The 20929-nt window shown below is 41.6% G+C and overlaps 1 protein-coding gene across 1 annotated transcript; it reads right to left on the bottom strand.

Moving 5' to 3' along the window:
• Positions 1 to 454: 454 nt before the first annotated feature.
• Positions 455 to 3076, bottom strand: LOC101472540 (trace amine-associated receptor 13c-like). Its single transcript, XM_076875337.1, has 5 exons — positions 2913 to 3076; positions 2508 to 2676; positions 2180 to 2372; positions 1883 to 2041; positions 455 to 540 (listed from the first exon to the last, which is right to left on the bottom strand). Exons 1-5 carry the CDS (start codon positions 3074 to 3076, stop codon positions 455 to 457), a joined length of 771 nt encoding a protein of 256 aa, XP_076731452.1.
• Positions 3077 to 20929: the final 17853 nt, after the last annotated feature.

The following is a 20929-nucleotide window of genomic DNA, read 5'->3' as shown; positions in this document are numbered from 1 at the left end:
ATGATCTATTAGTTTCACTCATTCAGAACCCCTCTCCAGCATTCTGTTCACCCCTACTATAATTCAGTCATTTTTACTAATATAATACTAGTCCACTAGTCTACATATCACTTTTCATCTCACTACGTGAACCGGACAAGATGATAAAACAGTCTGGTCTTCATGAGCTTTATTGTATGTGTGTATGTGTTAGTAGGATTAATGCATTTTCTGTTTGTGTGTGTGACTTTCTGTACCTTTCTCTTGGCAGTGCTTCAGACACCTTCTCAATTTTCCCACTTAAAGCAGTCAGTTTTTCTCCCAGGTTTGCTAACCCAATTTTGATTTCCCACACTAAACAACCTCACCTGCTCCTTCCACTCTGGTTTCCTCTCCCCCTTGCAGCAGTCTTGTGGCAGTTTTCCTCTTCAGCTTGGTCCTGTGCAATCCACAAATTCATATTCCGGGGCTTTCATCAGGCGCCCTGGGTGTCCTGGCTGTCGACAGACTTTGGTGTGTCCTCCCCCTCCTGGGTGGAAGGCCAGTACTTGGGATCCAGCTCTGAAGGACCAAATAAATGTTGGGTCTGCACTCGCAGGCCCCGTTGGTTCAGAGACTTATCACCGTGAACAAAGCAAGGCAATTCTTCTCAGTCAGTTTACACTTGCTGCACAAGGGAAGCCTGGTCGGCTCTTGGAGCTGAAAGCTCCTCACCTGATCCCAGTCAACTTCAACTACCAGTGTCCCCTTGCTGCCTCTTATTCAGTGACAAACATTTACACAAACACCCATTGCAAAACCATAGATGGTGTGTATCATAACAGTTAAAAGCACTGCGTGTGGTGTGTGTGTATGCATGTGCAAGCATGTGTGTGTGTGTGTGTGTGGGTGCGTGTGCGTGTGTATACATGTGTGCGTGTGTGTGTGTGTGTGTGTGTGTGGGTGCGTGTGTGTGTGAGTGTGTATACGTGTGTGCGTGTGTGTGTGTGTGTGTGCGTGTGTGTGTACAAAACACTACTTTCTGCAGTACAATACTGTTCAACTGATGCTGTCAAGGGTATGGTTTAAAGCTGTTCTGCAGCAATGGAGGTTGAAGAGGCCTTGAAAGCTGCTGCTACTAACTCCAACAGGTATTCCAACTTTTCTGGATGACTTACAGCCCCCTCTGTCTGCATAAAAGCAGTGCTGGAACACACTGTGGTACCATACCCTTGTCAGCATCAGTTGAACAGTATTGTACTGCAGAAAGTAGTGTTTTGCAAGAAAAATCCAATTAACAATGGAAGAGAGATGGACCATCATAACACTTATAAATGTAGGTCTGTCCTACAGAGAAATTGCAAAGAAAATAAAGGTCTCAGTGAGTACAGTTTCCTTCACCATCCAAAGTCTCAGAAACAAATGTGCAATGAGACATTAAACTGCATAATATTCAATAAAAAAAAGGAAAAATTGTGTTCAAAAACTTTTGACCGGCAGTGTACATATACACATATATATATACTAGCAGGCAAAAGTGGCTATTTTTAAGAATCTAAAATGCAAGAAATGCAAGAAAAAACATTGTTTAACTGTTTTTTTACTTGTTTTTTAAAACATTACTTCCTAATATTGTTGATGGCTGTCCTTCAAGCCTATGAAAACATTACAAAATAAAGAGTATATGCTAATGTCTGCGGTCACAGAAAGTGCTTGAGAAAGTATTTTATCTTAATTTAGAGTACAAAGTACCAGGAAACTGTTTTTTGTAATTGCAAGTACTCATGTGCAAGCAGATACATATATAAATATGTTTGCTAACATATTGCTTTATCTGAACTTTCAAGTCTTCATTGTGACTAAGTACATTGTCCTGTTTATGGGTACGGTTTTAAAAAGTGTTCTTAATGCATGTTAGTCTCACGGGAGTCAGGCTGCAGTATTTGAAGAGTAGCAATAAGTTTGATTGACTTTCTGAACCAGGGATAAAAAAAGACATAAATGATAGGGTTTAGGCAAGAGTTAAAGTACACCAAACAAATTACAAAGGCAGCAGATGAAGCATTTAGGAAGTTATCTTGGCCTGTGAGAGCAACGCAGTAATATGGGCACATACATATAAGAAACACAACTACAACAACACCAAGAGTACGGGCTGCTTTCAGCTCCGATTTCGTAACAGTTACTGTTACTGATCGCTGGTGAGTGACTGCAAGTTGACACCTCATGGCACGAGCCTGAGACACAGCCACCACAAACACTCTCAGATACAGAACTACAATCACAGTAATGGGAACAATGAAGGAAAACAAAAGATCAAAAAGCCCAGCAATGTAGTTAACGACAAAGACACACTCTCCAATGCAGGAGTTATACTTTCCTGGTTGTTTCAAGTTATCCTTCACAATCAAACTCTGAAAGATCACAGAAAAAAACCAACACAAACTTATACATATATTAACTCTTTGTTGTGTGATTTGGGTGGAGTAATGCAGAGGGTAACAAATAGCCAAATACCTATCAGCAGATATGATCACCATGGTTCCTACTGAGGCTGAAGTAATAATGAATGCTAGATACTGATACAGAGTGCACATGATGTCACCGAGGAACCAGCATCCATCGATGAGCACTATTTGAAAGAACATAAGGAGACCTACAAAGAAATCAGCGACAGCCAGAGAGAGAAGGAGGAAGTTGGTGGGGGTGTGGAGCTGCCTGGAGAGAAAAAGGAGCATCATATTTAGTTTCCTGCATCAAAAGTGCATGTGGATGCACATACAAGGAAAACTGAAATAGAAATGCACTTCATTAAAAAAAGGTCTACTCTTACTTGTAGGTACAGATCATATTATGGCTTTAATTACTATTACTGCTATGTTGCTACACAGCACAATTAACTAAACTATTAAAATAATTATTCAATATTTGGAGATAATGAAACATTTTCATACCTGAAGTGTGAGATGGAGATAATGACCAGCAGGTTAAGAATCACAGTAAGCAAAGAAATGAAGGAGAGCAAAATGTAAGTCAGCATGATCTCAAAGTGAGGACGCTTTGGCCTGATGCAGGAGATATTAAGGAGTTTTGGAAAGCAGAGTTCAGGTTCCTCCATCATCACAATGAGGCGAGCTGCTAATCATATTCTGTGTCATACAGCATATACATATATCTTTGTCCTCCCCTTTTTATTAAATGCCACACCTTCAGAAGCAAAAATAGTACTAAGTGATAGAAATATGTAAATAGCAGGGGTGGGACTCAATTAAAAAGACAATCTTATTAATTACAGGCTTCGTAATGAATTAATCTTGATTAATCGCAGTTAATTGCTCAAAAAAAATTGCCTCAAAGCACAAATCTTTTTTTTTTTATTTAAAAGGATTTTAGTGGCTGACAGAATCAAATAATAGACATGGACATGGGGGGTTGGACAACTCCAAGGTGTGATGCAGGTGGCAGAAAGCAGGTAAGACCACTGAATATGAGACATATGTCTCACCTCCAAGAAGCTCAGTCACAAACCTGTAGTAGACAGTTCAGGAAAGTCTATATTAATCTCCACAATAATTGTCAACTATAGAGCTTTTTGAAGAAACAGTAACAATAAGTTAAAAAATAGTTTTATTTACCTGCATGGGTCAAGGACAGTGGCCAGCTTTTGGAGTTTCGCCAGGCTAGCTTGTACTTACTTTTCCCTGGAACACTCTCTCACAGTCTGTTCTCTAAAACCTAAAAGAGGAATTATGGATTTGATCAACTGGTCTCTGAATGCAATTGACACCCCTTCTCAACGAGAAGTCTGGGCTCGGGTGAGCCTGAGTGCTGAAGATATCTACCTATTCAGAACCATGATAACAGGGTTCTGGCTGATCGGAGCTGGCTTGGCCCTGACTTATCGAAGAATTAAGGAAGCAGAACCGGTTGTTCAAACCCCCACAAGGCTGCCCGCTGGGATTGAAATGATGGGATGAGGCGTGCAGCACGGAGAAGATCTTGGAGAACACACAGTTGCCGTGAATACTCAGAACAAGACCTCTGAGTGAAAAACTGGATTACATCTGGAGGGGCTAGCTCGAATAACACCTTTGAGTGCAAATTCGATCACATCTTGGGGAAGTGCACTGTGGTCGTGAATTCTCAGAACCTGCTCTTTGGGCAAAAAGAATGACAACATCACAGAACGTAAGTTTGGATAACGTCATAGAAAGCTCACGGCTCTCCAACGGGAGATTGAGAGACCAGTGTTGGACTGTTAGAACAGCTTTGAAATTCATATGAGTTGTTTGCACTAAAGTAAAAACCATCATCACTTCATGCGGAGACCCCTTCGGCGCCAGCTGCGGCCTCAAGGCTGGAGCTGAACAACAACACCCTGATAACGACTGTGTTGAGTCTGTTCCCCCCATTCCATGCAAGGTCACCTGGGTTGGCTGGCAGAGTGTTTACTTAGCCTGGCGGGGCGAAGGACACTGTCTCAGCTGAACTCTGGACACACACACACATACATTGATACACACTGATCCCCCCTCCCTTTCCAAACGCCTTCGATGCTTGTCCCCTCCCGGGGAAGATGGCGGTCGACTGGACCAGCGCAGACATGCTGCGGGACCGGATGCGCTGTCTACACCAGCTCTCTCTTACCCTTTACCCGCCCCTGTTGCTTGTCTTGTGTTTCTATGATGTATTGATAGTCATGTGCTTTTTGTGCTGAGGTGTTTTTTCTGTTATCAAACTGTTCTCTCACTAGGAGCTCAGTCTGAGTGGAGTTTTTTTTCTCCTCCTCTCACCTCATGTTATGTATTTTCGTTGTTTTTTTCCTATCAGCCTACCTTTCTGACATGTCTCCCCAATGTGATGTTTGTGTAAAGTTGGTCAGAAGAATCCTTTGTAAGTGCGCATGCGCCATTAGCGTGCTCAGAGTAAATCATATCACAGAATATGATGAGCGTATGTTGAGGTGAACTGAAGAGGAGGAGAGGGACGGGTGCTGCTACGGCGAGACAGAAGTCTCTCACGGAGTCCTTTAGTGCTGCAGGCAGGCAACGTGTTCAAATAGCACAACTTCAGTTTTTTATTTCTATGTGATGAACTCTGCATTATTAAGTGATAAGAACAAGTAGTCTGATGTCCTGTAATCATTATGAAGCTATATTATTATATTATTACTACAATTACATAATACAATTATATATGAAATACAATGAAATATTATTGGTATCGGATCAGTATCGTCGATACCACCCTGAATGTTACTTGGTATCGGATCAGGAAATCAGTGATATCGCACATCAGTACTGGTTCTCAATCTCATGTCTCATAATGACATGAATATATATATATATATATATATATATATATATATATATAAACACGCCCCTGCTTGCACCCTGCTGTTATGTGCTGGATTGTCTCTGGGGCATCTTTACACAGCCTGCACCTGGGGTCTTGCCTGGTGTGATAGAGCCCAGCCTCTATGGATCTTGTACTCAGAGCTTGTTCTTGTGCTGCCATGATTAGTGCCTCTGTGCTGTCTTTCAGTCCAGCTTTGTCCAGCCACTGGTAGGATTTCTGGATATCAGCCACCTCCTCTATCTGCCGGTGGTACATACCGTGCAGGGGCCTGTCCTTCCATGATGGTTCCTCATCTCCCTCCTCTTTCTTGGGTTTCTGCTGCCTGAGGTATTCACTGAGCTGGACTGAAAGACAGCACAGAGGCCATCCTACAATGCTGTGATTGTAGCCATTCCCCACTTTCTGTGAATGGTACTCATGGCCATTGATCAGTAGGCTTTGATTAGTTGTCATTGATCAATGGTCATAAGAATTTGCATACTAACAATCATGGAACTAACCCCCCAGCACATTGTTCATTCAGTGGCGCTAGTTTCCTTCACTATGCAAATGTACTGTTTATAAGGTTGGGGAAACCTGCAGTCAGCTGAGACTGAAGAAGTCACTTGGATGAGTGACGAAACGTTTCTCCAACTGAAAACGTCCAGATGAACAGAATCAACCTTTTGGGATTTACTTACCTGGATGATTAAGCACGCATCAAGACGTTATTTTATTAAAAATTTTAAAATGTTAGCAGCACAAACAAACATTTTTGCAGTACAAACAAACATTTTTGCACCACAAACCAGCACAAACGTAGCACAAACGTTTGATATCAATTTTGTTTGATTTGGGTAATGTGAGGGGGCTGGTTGAACTTTTGACCTTTACCTTTTCATTAATACCTTTAAAACAGAGGCAGCACAAAGGAAAATTTTAGCAGCACAAACCAGCACAAACGTAGCACAGTTGATTGACACCCATTTTGTTTGATTTGGGTAATGTGGTGGGGGGGGGGGGGGGCTGGTTGACCTCTGATGACCTCTAGAAATTTTTATTAATATCTTTAAAATGATAGCAGCACAAACGAAAATTTTTGCAGCACAAACCAGCACAAACATAGCACAACTGATTGACACCAATTTTGTTTGATTCCATTAATATGGGGGGGGGCTGGTTGACCTCTGATGACCTCTGGAAATTTTGTAAAAGCTGTGGTCACACTCCAAAGTGTAGGGTTTGGATTAAGGCCACTTGTTGTTTCAGCCATCCTGGAATTTTGGGATATTGCTTGTAGGTTTTGTTTTGGTTTTTTTCCTCAACTTTTTTTCTCTTCCCTTTACATTTATTTATAACGAAAATTTTTGCAGCACAAACCAGCACAAACGTAGCACAAACGTTTGATACCACTTTTGTTGGATTTGAAGAAGGTGGGGGGGCCAACTTCACTCACATCTGCAGAGAGTGATCCATATGGCAGAACGCTGCTGCAGGACTGCTCTCCCTTCCCTACAGGACATTTATGTCAGGAGATGCTGGACTAGGGCAACTCGGATTTTGAAGGACCCGTCCCATCCCAGCAATGAACTGTTCCAGCTTCTGAAATCAGGCAGAAGGTTCCGCACCATCTGAACAAGAACAGAGAGGCTCAAGAGAAGTTTTTATCCTCAGGCCATTCGTGTGTTGAATCATCTCCCCCCCCCCCATCATTCTTAAGTGACTGAGATAGGACTCCTTACCACTTTCTGATATCATCCTGATCCTTCTGGCCTCGCTATAGCACAAGACACTTTAACACCCTTCCCACGCAATGTACACAAGCTTTAAATTTCCAGATTGTTTTATTTTATTTTATTTCTATTTATATAATGTACATAACTCACCCACTTGCTACACATAATGTCCTCTTTGTGTATACTCATTCACTGTATATAAACTTTGCCTTTTTTGATTCAGACTTCACTGATACGAACTGTTACACAGCTCCATTGGTTGATGATTTTGCCAACGCTATGCTATCCACCTGTCGTTCCATCTTAGATACTGTGGCCCCTATAAAGATGAAACGTCCCAGAACTTCTCATAAACCATGGCTAAATGACACTATACGAGCCTTACGTCGTGCCTGCCGTCAATCTGAAAGGAGGTGGAAAAAAGACAGGCTTCAGATATCCTATGACATTCTTTGTAGGAGCCGCTTTCTCTACCAGAACTCTGTAAAGGCAGCTAAAGCAGCTTTCCTATCAAACATTATTGAGACTAATAGCCACAACCCCCGAATGTTATTCAAAATTTTTAATTCAGTGATAAATCCCTGTCCGGACTGTTCGAGTTCGGCCTCTCAGGCTCTCTGTGAGCAATTTCTTAATCATTTTAGTGGAAAAGTTTTATTACTGAAGGCTTCACACTCTCACTCTCTTGTGCTGAATCCTGTTCTGGTTTTAGGATGCATGTCCACCTTTTCTCACTTTGAGCTGTTATCACTCCCCACTCTTAAGGGAATAATTGAACAACTGAGAAACTCAAACTCTGTGCACGATATCCTTCCATCCCGAATTATCAAGGAAGGTTTTGAGGAAATTGGGCCTTGCATCTTATTCTTAATGAATTTATCATTGTTAGTGGACTGTGTCCCGACTGCCTTTAAACATGCGGTAGTGCACCCTGTTCTTAAAAAAAGTAATTTTGATCAGAAAGACCCTACCAATTATAGGCCAATCTCGAAGCTTCCGTTTTTATCAAAAACTTTAGAGAAAGCCGTCTTTCTCCAAATACAGGCTTACTTAATTGCAAATAATATCACTGACAAATACCAGTCTGGCTTTAAGCCACACCATAGCACTGAAACGGCCCTGCTAAGGGTCTATAATGATCTTCTTGTATTTGCTGACTCTGGTCGCCCTGCCGTTTTAGTTTTATTGTATCTGTCTTCAGCCTTTGACATGGTTGATCATAATATACTCTTGAGGAGGCTAGAGCATGTTGTAGGCATCAAGGGTTCTGGCCTTAACTGGTTTAATTCTTACCTCACAGATACAGTATATGGATCCACACCTCTGAGTGTTTAATACAACACTGTTGAGTGTTAAATTAACACTTTTGACAGTGTTATATGTTTAAAAGTAACCTAGTCAGTTTTGAAGATTAACAAAGACTAACACTGAGCAGTGCTGATTTGCTAACACTGGAATATTTCTAACATTTTAAGTTATTTTCCAGTGTTAGAAAATCAGCACTGCTCAGTGTTAGTCTTTGTTAATCTTCAAAACTGACTAGGTTACTTTTAAACATATAACACTGTATATTTTTATATATTTTATTTATTGTTTACTCTATTTAATTTGTAAAATATGTGTACACACACACACACACACACACACACACGTAGAAAAATATTTAGTATACACATCCAGAAATGCATATACTATTATATATTGTACATATATTTATTAGTTTCAGATGTAGCCATTCTTGTATTTTGCTTGTTTACATTATTGTATTTTGCACAACTCTGTTGCTTGTGAAGCTCGCACACAAGAATTTCACTCACATGTGCTGTACCAATGTACCTGCACATGTGATGTGACAACAAAAGTGATTTGATTTGATTTTTAATTTGATTTGATTTGATTTGAAAGTGTTAATTTAACACTCAACAGTGTTGTATTTAACACTCAGAGGTTTGGACCCATATAGACACTCTCCAGTGTTAATTTAACACTGGAAAGTTTGCTGTGTACTTGCGGTGAGAACGCCGCCGAACAAAGTAATTTTTTAATCGCGGAAACGATCGACTCGTTACTGACAACTAAAAGGTTGCTTTTGGTAGATGTTAAGGACACTTACTGCTGAGGTGATACAATTTTATAGACGAATGGAGGGGAGAAAACGCTTTGTTTTCCAACGCCGTTCTAAACGCCATCAGCTTACAGCCACAGAAGAGGTCGAACCTGAAAGTATCCCTCCACAGCCAGTTTTCATACTTGCCGCGACGTGGAAGGAGCAAATCAGGAGAGGGGCCTCAAATCAGCGGACGTGGGTCATGTGACAATGCGTAGGTGATATGGGTTACACCATTCCTACAAAACTGCTCAAAGAAATCCTGCCATTAATTAATTCTTCGACCTTAAATATGATCAATCTATCTCTAATAATCAGCTATGTACCACAGGCCTTCAAGCTTCCTGTAGTTAAACCTTTACTCAAAAAGCATCTCTAGACCCAGCAGTCTTAGCTAATTATAGGCCAATCTCCAACCTTCCTTTCATGTCAAACATCCTTGAAAGAGTAGTTGTCAAACAGCTAACAGATCATCTGCAGAGGAATGGCTTATTTGAAGAGTTTCAGTCAGGTTTCAGAGCTCATCACAGCACAGAAACAGCTTTAGTGAAGGTTACAAATGATCTTCTTATGGCCTCTGACAGTGGACTCATCTCTGTGCTTGTCCTGCTAGACCTCAGTGCAGCGTTTGATACTGTCGACCATAATATCCTATTAGAGGGGTTAGAACATGCTGTAGGTATTACAGGTACTGCGCTGCAGTGGTTTGTATCATATCTATCTAATAGACTCCAGTTTGTGCATGTAAATGGAGAGTCCTCTTCACACACTGAGGTTAATTATGGAGTTCCACAGGGTTCAGTGCTAGGACCAATTCTGTTTACATTATACATGCTTCCCTTAGGCAGCATCATTAGAAGACATAGCATACATTTTCACTGCTATGCAGATGACACCCAGCTCTATCTGTCCATGAAGCCAGATAACACACACCAATGAGTTAAACTGCAGGAATGTCTTAAAGACATAAAGACCTGGATGGCCGCTAACTTTCTGCTTCTTAATTCAGATCAAACTGAGGTTATTGTACTCGGCCCTGAAAATCTTAGAAATATGGTATCTAAGCAGATTCTTACTCTGGATGGCATTACCTTGGCCTCCAGTAACGCTGTGAGGAACCTTGGAGTCATTTTTGACCAGGACATGGCCTGTGGTAAATGGCCTGTATTTATATAGCGCTTTTACTAGTCCCTAAGGACCCCAAAGCGCTTTACATATCCAGTCATCCACCCATTCACACACTGGTGATGGCAGCTACATTGTAGCCACAGCCACCCTGGGGCGCACTGACAGAGGCGAGGCTTGCCGGACATGTCCTTCAACGCACATATTAAACAAATATGTAAGACTGCTTTCTTCCATTTGTGCAACATCTCTAAAATTAGAAATATCCTGTCTCAGAGTGACGCTGAAAAACTAGTTCATGCATTTATTACTTCCAGGCTGGACGACTGTAATTCATTATTATCAGGAAGTCCTAGAAACTCCCTGAAAAGCCTTCAGCTAATCCAAAATGCTGCAGCAAGAGTCCTGACAGGGACTAGAAAGAGAGAGCAGATTTCTCCTGTTTTGGCTTCCCTTCATTGGCTTACTGTTAAATCCAGAATTCAAAATCCTGATCCTCACATACAAATAATCAGGCCCCATCTTATCTTAATGACCTTGTAGTACCATATCACCCTATTAGAGCACTTCGCTCTCGCTCTGCAGGCCTACTTGTTGTTCCTAGAGTATTTAAAAGTAGAATGGGAGGCAGAGCCTTCAGTTTTCAGGCCCCTCTTCTGTGGAACCAGCTTCCAGTTTGGATTCGGGAGACAGACACTATCTCTACTTTCAGGATTAAGATCAAACTTTCCTTTTTGCTAAAGCATATAGTTAGGGCTGGACCAGGTGACCCTGAATCCTCCCTTAGTTATGCTGCAATAGACATAGGCTGCCGGGGGATTCCCATGATGCATTGAGTTTTTCCTTTCCAGTCACCTTTCTCACTCACTATGTGTTAACAGACCTCTCTGCATTGAATCATATCTGTTATTAACCTCTGTCTCTCTTCCACAGCATGTCTTTATCCTGTCTTCCTTCTCTCACCCCAACCAATCACAGCAGATGGCCCCGCCCCTCCCTGAGCCTGGTTCTGGCAGAGGTTTCTTCCTGTTAAAAGGGATTTTTTCCTTCCAACTGTCGCCAATGTGCTTGCTCATAAGGGGCAGTGTTGGTCAAGTTACTTGAAAAAAGTAATCAGTAACTAATTACTGATTACGTCCCCAAAAACGTAATCCCGTTACTTTACTGATTACTTATTTTCAAAAGTAATTAATTACTTAGTTACTTAGTTACTTTTAAAAACACGATTTACAACCTGAAGAGGTGATAAATAGATCTTTCAGCCCAATTCTACTTTTTCTACATAATCCATCATACAAAATGTAATCAAATGGAAAAGTCTCTTTTTTTAATTTGTTTTATCAGTTTTAATCTTTTAACTTTATGCATCAAGCAAACATTTAATTATATGCAACATTCTCTGACTGGAAGAAATTAGTTTAACATTTAAACTTATTTTCTGCACATTCCAGCACATAAAATAAAATATTTTGTGTGTTTACACTCAGTCTTTCAAATAGATGCAAGTAAAACACAGCAGAAAATAAATAAAGTCAAAGACTCAGCGGTCCTGTTGATCTATTTTCACCTGTAAAGCAGGAGTGGGGCAGGCGGAGGTTTACCCTGGTGCAGGTGTGCCGCGGTCAATGGAAGAATCCGCGAGTTTCTCTGTGAGTTTCCCATTACGTCGTAGCTACTCGGTGCTTGTTGGAAGTTTAGGGGGTTTTTTCGCTGTAAAAAGAAGTTTTCTTCCCACGCACAGCGGACACTAATGTTTTTGTCACTTTTTATGGAATCAAACTCAAAGTAAGGTCAGTACTTCCACGCTTTAAACGCTGCACGCTCATACTCTCTCCCGCACTCGATATATGATCCATTGTTGATCTGCACACAGCTGTTGTCACGAACTGCGCACTCGCTTACGTCACTGTCGTGAGACATTCTCGCAAAAATTCACGGTTTTAGTAACGCAGTGTTTTGCTGGATATAAAAAAAAACATCAAATCTGATCTGGTTATTTAAATGCTGCAAACGAAGAATGGATTGGAATAAAAAAAATACATATCCTAACCTTAATTACTGGGGAGAATAATGAATGATGCTCATAGTGAGTAAAAAGTAAACTGACTGCATTTTTTGGAGAGAGATTCACTTTTAATGTGTATGTATAATATAATAGAGATGCATAAAAAACACTCCTGAAAAAGAATAAATTATTACAAATATATTACAAAATATTAAAAAAATATATATATATAAAAATGGAGGCAACTTTGCCTGTGTCAGGAGTAGTGTCGTGGATGAGAGAGGGAGGATCCAAATGCTGGACTCACAGGTAGGTAGGTGAAGGTGGGTGTTTATTGCCGATGGAGAGAACAAACAGAACAGAGTTAGGAAATGGCTGGCTGGATCTGCACACAGCTGTTGTCACGAACGGCGCACTCGCTTACGTCACACGTCACTGTCGTGAGACATTCTCGCAAAAATTCACAGTTTTAGTAACGCAGTAACGCAGCGTTCCTACGGGAAAGTAACGGTAATCTAATTACCGTTTTTGCAATAGTAATCCCTTACTTTACTCGTTACTTGAAAACAGTAATCGGATTACAGTAACGCGTTACAAGTAACGCGTTACAAGTAACGCGTTACTGCCCATCTCTGATAGGGGGTCATGTGATTGTTGGGTTTTTCTCTGTATCTATTATTGTAGGGTCTACTGTACAATATAAAGTGTCTTGAGGCAACTGCTGTTGTGATTTGGTGCTATATAAATAAAACTGAATTGAACGTCTGCCACGGATGTGTATAGGCACTGCTAATGTTAGCATGAACAGATAAGTCCTGCAAGCTTGGAAGTTGTAGTGGGCTGAGCTATCTCTTGTCCCACCTGTTTATATTTCGTTATGGGAGCTGGAGTGGGCAAGTTATTTGCTTGGAGGTCTATCTTTTTGCTTTTCACTGTCAGACACAACGCAGCAACACACTACTTATATGTGCATACATTTTTTTCTACGGTGACTACAAAAAATAGTGCACAGTAAATGAGTAAAAATGTGTTAACTACACATTAATTAAACATTTTGTGCTTTGGGCAAACAAGTGAAAATGAACAGTACCCTATGTTTGTTAGGCTAACATAAAAATGTAAAGATATACTACATATGCACTACAAAGGCTTCTTTCCACTCCATTCACATTACTTCATCTATTATTTAAAGAATCATCAACAAGAAAAAGTGCAGCTGTCATTGTAAAGGACGTCGGCTTTGGGTCTTTTCAAAACATATAAGAAAACCAATGAGTACTTTATTAGTTGTGAGTAGTTTATTTATTTGTGTGTGTGTGTGTGTGTGTGTGTGTGTGTGTGTGTGTGTGTGTGTGTGTGTGTGTGTGTGTGTGTGTCTGTGTGTGCGTGTGTGCGCGCGCGCGCGTGCATGTGTGTGCACATGTGTGTGTGTGTGTGTGTGTGTTTGTTTGTGTGTGATGAAGAGTTTCAAAATCTTGGTCTAACGCATGGTGACTTTAGAAGAGTCAGGCTGCAGTATCTGAAGAGTAACAATGACTTTTATAGATTTTCTGAACCAGGGGTAGAAAAAGACATATATAATGGGGTTCAGACATGAGTTAAAGTAGGCTAAGCATAGAACAAATGTCAGTGATGAAGCACTTGGCAAGCTGTCTTGGCCTGTGAGAGCCACACAGTAATATGGACACATACATATGAGAAACACAACAACAACAATACCAAGAGTCCAGGCTGCTTTCAGCTCCGATTTCTTTGCAGTTACTGTTACTGATCGCTGGTGAGTGACTGCAAGCTGAGACCTCATGGCACGAGCCTGAGACACAGCCACCACAAACACTCTCAGATACAAAACTACAATCACAGTAAAGGGAACAATAAAGGAAAAAGTAACATCAACAAGTCCTGCGATGTAATTAATGACAAAGACACACTCTCCAATGCAAGAGTTATACCTGCCTGGTTGCTCCAGGTTATCCATCAGAATCAGACTTTGAAAGATGACAGAACAGATCCAACACAAACAGACAACAATTTTAACTCTTTGTTGTGTGATCTTGGTGGAGTAATGCAGAGGGTAACAAATAGCCAAATATCGATCAACAGATATGATCACCATGGTTCCTATGGAGGCCGAGGTGATGACATATGCTAGGTATTGATACAGAGTGCACATGATGTCACCGAGGAACCAGCAGCCATCTATGAGCACAATTTGGAAGAACAAGAGGAGGCCCACATAGAAATCAGCGACAGCCAGAGAAAGGAGCAGGAGGTTGGTGGGGGTGTGGAGCTGCCTGAATAGGGAGAGAAAACACAATATTTTATATTTAGTTTGCTCTATCAAGTGCTATTCAAATTTAAGTATATAGTGCAGAGGCTTAAAAAGAAAAGAAATACTGTCTGTGAAAAGAAATGTCTTTCTTACTGCTTGAGATCAATTCAGTTTGATATCTTTCTACCTGAAATGTGAGACAGAGATGATGACCAACAGGTTAAGAATCACAGTAAGCAGAGAAATGAAGGACAGCAAAATATAAGTCAGCATGATCTCAAAGTGTGGACGCCTGGGCCTCATGCAGGAGGTGTTAAAGAGTTGTTGAAAGCAGAGTTCAGCTTCCTCCATCACTGCTGGAAGAACGGCAAACTGAACTAAAATGTGTCTGCCGTCTTTATATTCATCCTCCCCTCCTTCTTCCACACCTCTGTTGTTGTTGCTGGTGTGGTTTTTCTATTCCTATAATATACTGTGTGACAGCATACTGTCACCTCATAGTAAAACAGTTCTCAATTTTTGGTCCACTGGGGCTTTTCTGCCCCATGTGTTCTTACTTACTTCCATAGTCCAGTGATATGGATGTTAGGTGAGTACCATTGAGTGGATGATGGCAAACTGTCATTTATCCTGAAAGGGAAGGCTGAGTGGTTAAGGCTTGACAGTTGGACCTAATCGGCTCCCTTGACCTGCTCTGAAGGTCCTCTGAGAGCTGGAAGGTCACTGCAACCAGGGTGACAAAGCCCTAAAACTGGCTAAGAAGTTATAATGTGCTGCCTCTCTGTTTGCTTTCTGAGGGTTCAGAGGAGATTCAGGAGTTTACAATACGGCTGCCCCTCCCCGAGCCTAGTTCTACTGGAGGTTTTTTCCAGTTAAATGGAGTTTTTTCTTCCCATTGTAGGCACGTGCTTGCACATAGGTGTTTGTGTGATTGGTGGGGCTTATGTGTATCGTTATAGGGTCTTTATCTTAAAAGTCAAGAAGGCTCAGCAGCGGCTGTAATACGTGAGGAGGCAGAGGAAATTCTGCATGTCGGCCAAAATCCTCAGCAGGTTCTACAGCTGCATTGTGGAGCCCACACTGACCAGCTACATCACTGCATGGTACAGCAGCACTACTGACATTGACCGCAAATGCCTGCAGAGAGGGATAACAACTGCAGAGAAGATCACCAGAAGTACACTGCCCTCTCTCCAGAGCATCTACCATTGCAGAGTCCAGAGGAGAGCTGCCTCCACCCTCAAAGACCCCACACACCCCAACATGGATTGTTCACACTTCTGCCCTCGGGACGGATGTTCAGAAGTGTGAAATCCAGAACATCCAGACTCAACAACTCCTTCTTCCCCACTGCCATCAGACACTTGAACAGCTGACCTATTTTTGAACAGTAATAACAATTTTTTTGATTTAAGTTTCTTGAAGATGTTTCGCCTCTCATCCAAGACGTTTCTTCAATTCTAAACCAAATGGTGGTGAGTCCCTTTTCTTTCCATCTTCTTAGTTTAGTAGATGAAAGTGAAAATTTGAAAAATTTATGCACATAATTAATTTACATTTTAAACTTATATTAATGGATTGGATTTATATAGCGCTTTTCAAGGAACCCAAAGCACTTTACATTACCACTATTCATTCACTCTCACATTCACACACTGGTGGAGGGGACAGTCCTGGGGAAGACTGACAGAAGCGAGGCTGCCATATCGCGCCATCGGCCCCTCTGGCCAACACCAGTAGGCAAGTAGGGTAAAGTGTCTTGCCCAAGGACACAACGGCCAGGACAGAGAGCCCAGGGATCGAACCGGCGACCTTCCGGTTACAGATGCGATTCCCAACCCCCTGAGCCACGGTTGCCTGGAATTGATATTGATATTGTACCGTAATTGTCACAAAGCTCATGAACTGGATATTTATTGATTCGACCCTCCCAAGCACCAACTAAAAGAGCAACCCAATGTCATGATTCGAGTTTTGAGGAGAAGACAAACGACTGCATGGTCTCAGTAGATGTCAGAATAGTGATTTTTATTATACATATGTACATATGGGGAAGATGAGCATCACAAGCCTTTTAGAGCCGATCTCCCCCGAACAATCACTTCCCAAGTCTTTTATTGCAATGATGACGTCAAGTCACATGATAAGTATCAGTCAGTTCTCAGAACTCAGGAAGTTCCCTCCAAAAGTTCACCTTATATGGCCTCCAGATGTTTCCACTCAGCCCAGCACTCAGAGAAAACCAGTGTGTGTGGTGTGTATCTCTATTCGTGTCTATTGTGTGTATGTCAAACAGAGAGCATGTCCTGAGCCGACCCCACAGTTCTCCATAAGTGTGTGCGTGTCCTACATGACTATGTAAGTGCGTGTAGTGTGGACTTAAATGTGTGTACTCTGTGTAATTGTGGGTTTAGGCCAAAGAAAGTTGAGTGTCCTTATCTGATTTACTGGGTCCGCCTGGAGCTACAGCTATTGCTGGTAGAGAATTACCTTGTAGCCGATTTACTAAGAATGATATGATGAATGATACAATGATATATTGCTGATAAACTGATGCAGACTAATGAAGTAATAATGAAATAATAACAGTGCATGTAAATGATATCAGTGAGATTAAAATAACATACTTTATCCTATCAACTCCTTTGAAACAATGTAAGACATTCAACATAATACAGGTCAATCCAACAGATCTAATGATTTTCACACTCTTTAAAGTCAGAGGTCTAAGGCAAACTAAAACTACATACCATATCATAATGCAACTACTTTGATCTCACATATAAGGTAACATATGATAACAAAATAATCTCACATTTCCCCCTTTAATCTCTTCTCCCAAAGAGATTCCTTACATCATACACTCTAATGTTGCAACGTCCACATCTCCTTGGTCCTGAGACCCTCTGTCCCCCTTTAACGGGTGGACCATATGGGGGATGACCTCTGCCTTTACGCAGTTCAGATGCAAGCAAAGTTAGATTTACACCCATGACAGCAGTTACAGATGACACTCCCATCAGTCCCCAATTCTCCCACAGCTTTATCTTGGTGCTCCGGTTTTCCACCCCCTTTTTACCACTTATACCCTTCAAATGTACTTAGAATAGCCCCTCTGTCTAACGGGCTTTTAACCTTTATTTTATTGGTGCAGCTACCAGTATCTTCCAGTTGGGTGATTCTCAGCTTCTTTCTTCGACTTCCGGGGTTAGACCACCCTTTAGTCGTTACACAGATCTGGGGATTATTCTGCCCCACTTTCAAACAAAGATCTGTGTGTTTGTTATCCGTTGTCACCGCCGTGTCCCCCTTTTTGCCCAGAGCCTCTCGAACCTCGTTGGTCTCTGGTGTTCCTAGTTTTCGCCAACCCCTTCTTGGTTATTGCTGTGGTTATGGGATCCATCTTCTCAAAGAGCCCAAAGGCCATGACACTTGACCCCAGTTGCTGTGAAGGGTCCTCATATCTCCGTGTCCCCGTCTGGTGTCTGTTCCTTTCTCTGCAAGAGACAGAAAGCCAACACCTCTCCCTCGCTGGCTCTCCAAACCTAATGTTGTTGACTTTGTTTATTCCAATCCTATGCTATGCTTATGTGTGTAAGCGTGCATGCATTTAACCCTCTGCACGTGAAGTCAATAGCTCCAATATATCAATCAGATCTGTTAAATCAAACAGCTTATTTAAATCATAAGAGTAATAAATGATTCAGCACAACAGACAAGTATCATGTTCAGGTTTTCTCCGATCATTAAATCACTATTATTGCCACAATTTGTTTTATTCACACTTGGGCAATGTTACTCCACTAGTTTATCACTCAGAGCCCCCTAATGGCCAGTTAGTGAGCTCTAGGTTAAACTGTCCCCAAATTAGTTATTTGTTATTATTACTTGTTTTCATGTCACTTGTCTGTTTTCTACTGCACCCATCCTTACCAAAGCAAAGCAAACATTAGCAGCACATTGACCATCTCGAGTTAGGCGTCAGCTGTAAAGAAGAAAATGCAAATATTAACGCTGCGCAGGTGTGTACACACAATTTTACATACACAGAAAGTTAAATCGTCATGCAATCTCAGATGTCGCTGTCCTCTTTCTGCTCCTGTAGAAAGAAACACATAGATTCATCCACCCTTTTATCCTATCTAGGTGGAGGTGGTTAACCTTGAGTCATGGTCAAGTCTTGTCATCTTTTACCAGTCAGTCCGTTTGTTTTTATTTCCAGTCTTTCATCCATTCATTCATTCATTCATTCATTCATTCTTTCCTTTGCTGATAGTGGAAACCATCGCCGCATTTAGATTTCCGCCCTCAGCAAAATGACGTCATCTCAAAAAGAAAACAAGAACTTGAGATCGGATTACCTCGCTGAATCCTTTTTTTTTAGGCAGGGACTCTCATTTCTAATTGTCCCCATAAGTGTTTCCTCCAAAACCCATTTCAATGCGGAGAAACTCACTTACAACAATTTTCTCGCCGACGTGTAATGCTTATAATTTCCGATGTGCAGATCTGCTTAAAGAAAAGATTCAGAAACAAAAATCAGTGCACTGTTCAAAATATAAATCTAAATAAAATGAAAGATAACAAAACAAAAATACAGACGCCCGGGTCTTAGGACTTGTCACTGAATATTCCTCCTATCAGTAAAAATGCCAAACCTAAACCTACACAGAGTCAAATCAACACCACCTCAACTTTTTCATATTCCTAAACCTATATGTTTTGTGTTCGTGAAACAAAATTGAACCATTTCCATATTAAGTAATTCGAGCTCTTGAAATGTTTTAATTTTCTCACTTCTGCCAGTTTGTCTCAACACTTATTCAATGACTTTTCTTCAACTGCTACTTGGTCACTCAAATTTTACCTGTTCAAATTGCCTAGGGTTCAACACAGTCTACATCCTAGTTATCATGAAACTTAAACGGGTCTACGATGATTTACTTACAGTAATTTAGAATCAGCACTCCCCCCAGCTCTACTACTGGCACTGCGTGACTTTTCTCACACTGGAAACCAGAATTTAGTACAGATCTTTAATACCTCAGGCAATCGGGGTCAAGGGCTGGACCCCCTTTCTCTTCTTCTTTTGTCCGTGTGTTCCTCCTTTTATTCAATCTCCATCACAATTATGTGGCGCTCTGAAATAAGACTCACACTGTTAATTCATCGTTTTCACTCTGCACCACTGCTCAGGCTGTTTTCTTTTCTTTTTTAGTGTACAGTAAACAATTGAGTCGAGGCCCTAAGTCCCAGATATCTCGCACAGGCATCGTTTTCATACCCAAACCGCCCTGGACTCTGCTCCCCAGACCACACAAATGCCCTCTGGGCTTATTATTGTAACAGATTCTATATTTGAATTTGTTGTGTGCAGCATTGAGCCTTTGTCAGTAAAGCATTCTTCATTGCAGCAGCTGGAGCATTGTGTGTCACTTCCTAGTGAATTGAGTCAACATTTTGATTTTGGTGCATGGGTGTGTATCACTTTTCACTCACTCATCGAGTGCATAAGTATTCATGTGTGTGTTTCTCTTCATTCTAAGTCGGCGCATGCAGAAGTGTGTGTTTGTGTGTTGGTGTATGTTTGTGTTCATCACCTTCCTGTTCTGTTGTTTAGGTAAACCAGCGGCCTGAAGCCTGCCCTGGGGTCCTGCCCTCCTCTTGGGGTCTGTTTGCATCCGTTGTTGCAGCTGCCTGCCTCTTCTCCTTGTAACTTGACCCTTTTGCTTCTGTAGCTCCTTCAGGGTTTGCTCCTACTGTTGGAGCTTTGGGTCAGGTCTGGCAACCTCCTGCTCCAGCAAGCTTCCGCCTGATTTCAAGTCCTGTACTTGAAACTCCACATCTGACTGATGAGTTCAATTAGCAGCCAGCTCCTCCGGAGCCATGCTCAGTTTCTGCTTCTGATACCTTAAGCTCTCACTGAGGGCAAAAACCTCAGAGTCTTTTCCTTCCACGTCAGATCGGAGTCTATTTATGTTGTCCTTACTTTGCTCCACGGCCTTCTGCAGCTCTGCTGTTCGGCTCTTCTCAGAGGTCAGCATTCTTTTGCTCACCCTCCCTTTTCCTCCTAGCTCCATGCGCGTCTCGTCACAGCTCTGTCAGCTGAAGCTTTAGCGTTCTCCATCTCCTTCTGCAGCACTGCTGACATCCTCAAGTTGTTGTTATGAGTCCAACTGCTGTGGCCTTCAGGGGTCAAAGGGTCAAAGATGGTAGCGGAAAGGGCAACGATGATAGAGGGGAGGGTAGGAGTCCAGGCCAGCTTCGGCTTTCAGAAAAAACAAAAACAAAACAACAACAGGCGAACAGGAAAATGATGTTGTGTTGGCTGTATTATCCAGAGAGGGGAGAAACAACGGGGCCTCCTCTCCCCCCTTTTTGTTTTTTCT

Source organism: Maylandia zebra, linkage group LG16 (genome assembly GCF_041146795.1).
Source record: "Maylandia zebra isolate NMK-2024a linkage group LG16, Mzebra_GT3a, whole genome shotgun sequence".
Classification (NCBI taxonomy): Eukaryota; Metazoa; Chordata; class Actinopteri; order Cichliformes; family Cichlidae; genus Maylandia; species Maylandia zebra.
This window is presented reverse-complemented; position numbering and strand designations above follow the sequence as displayed.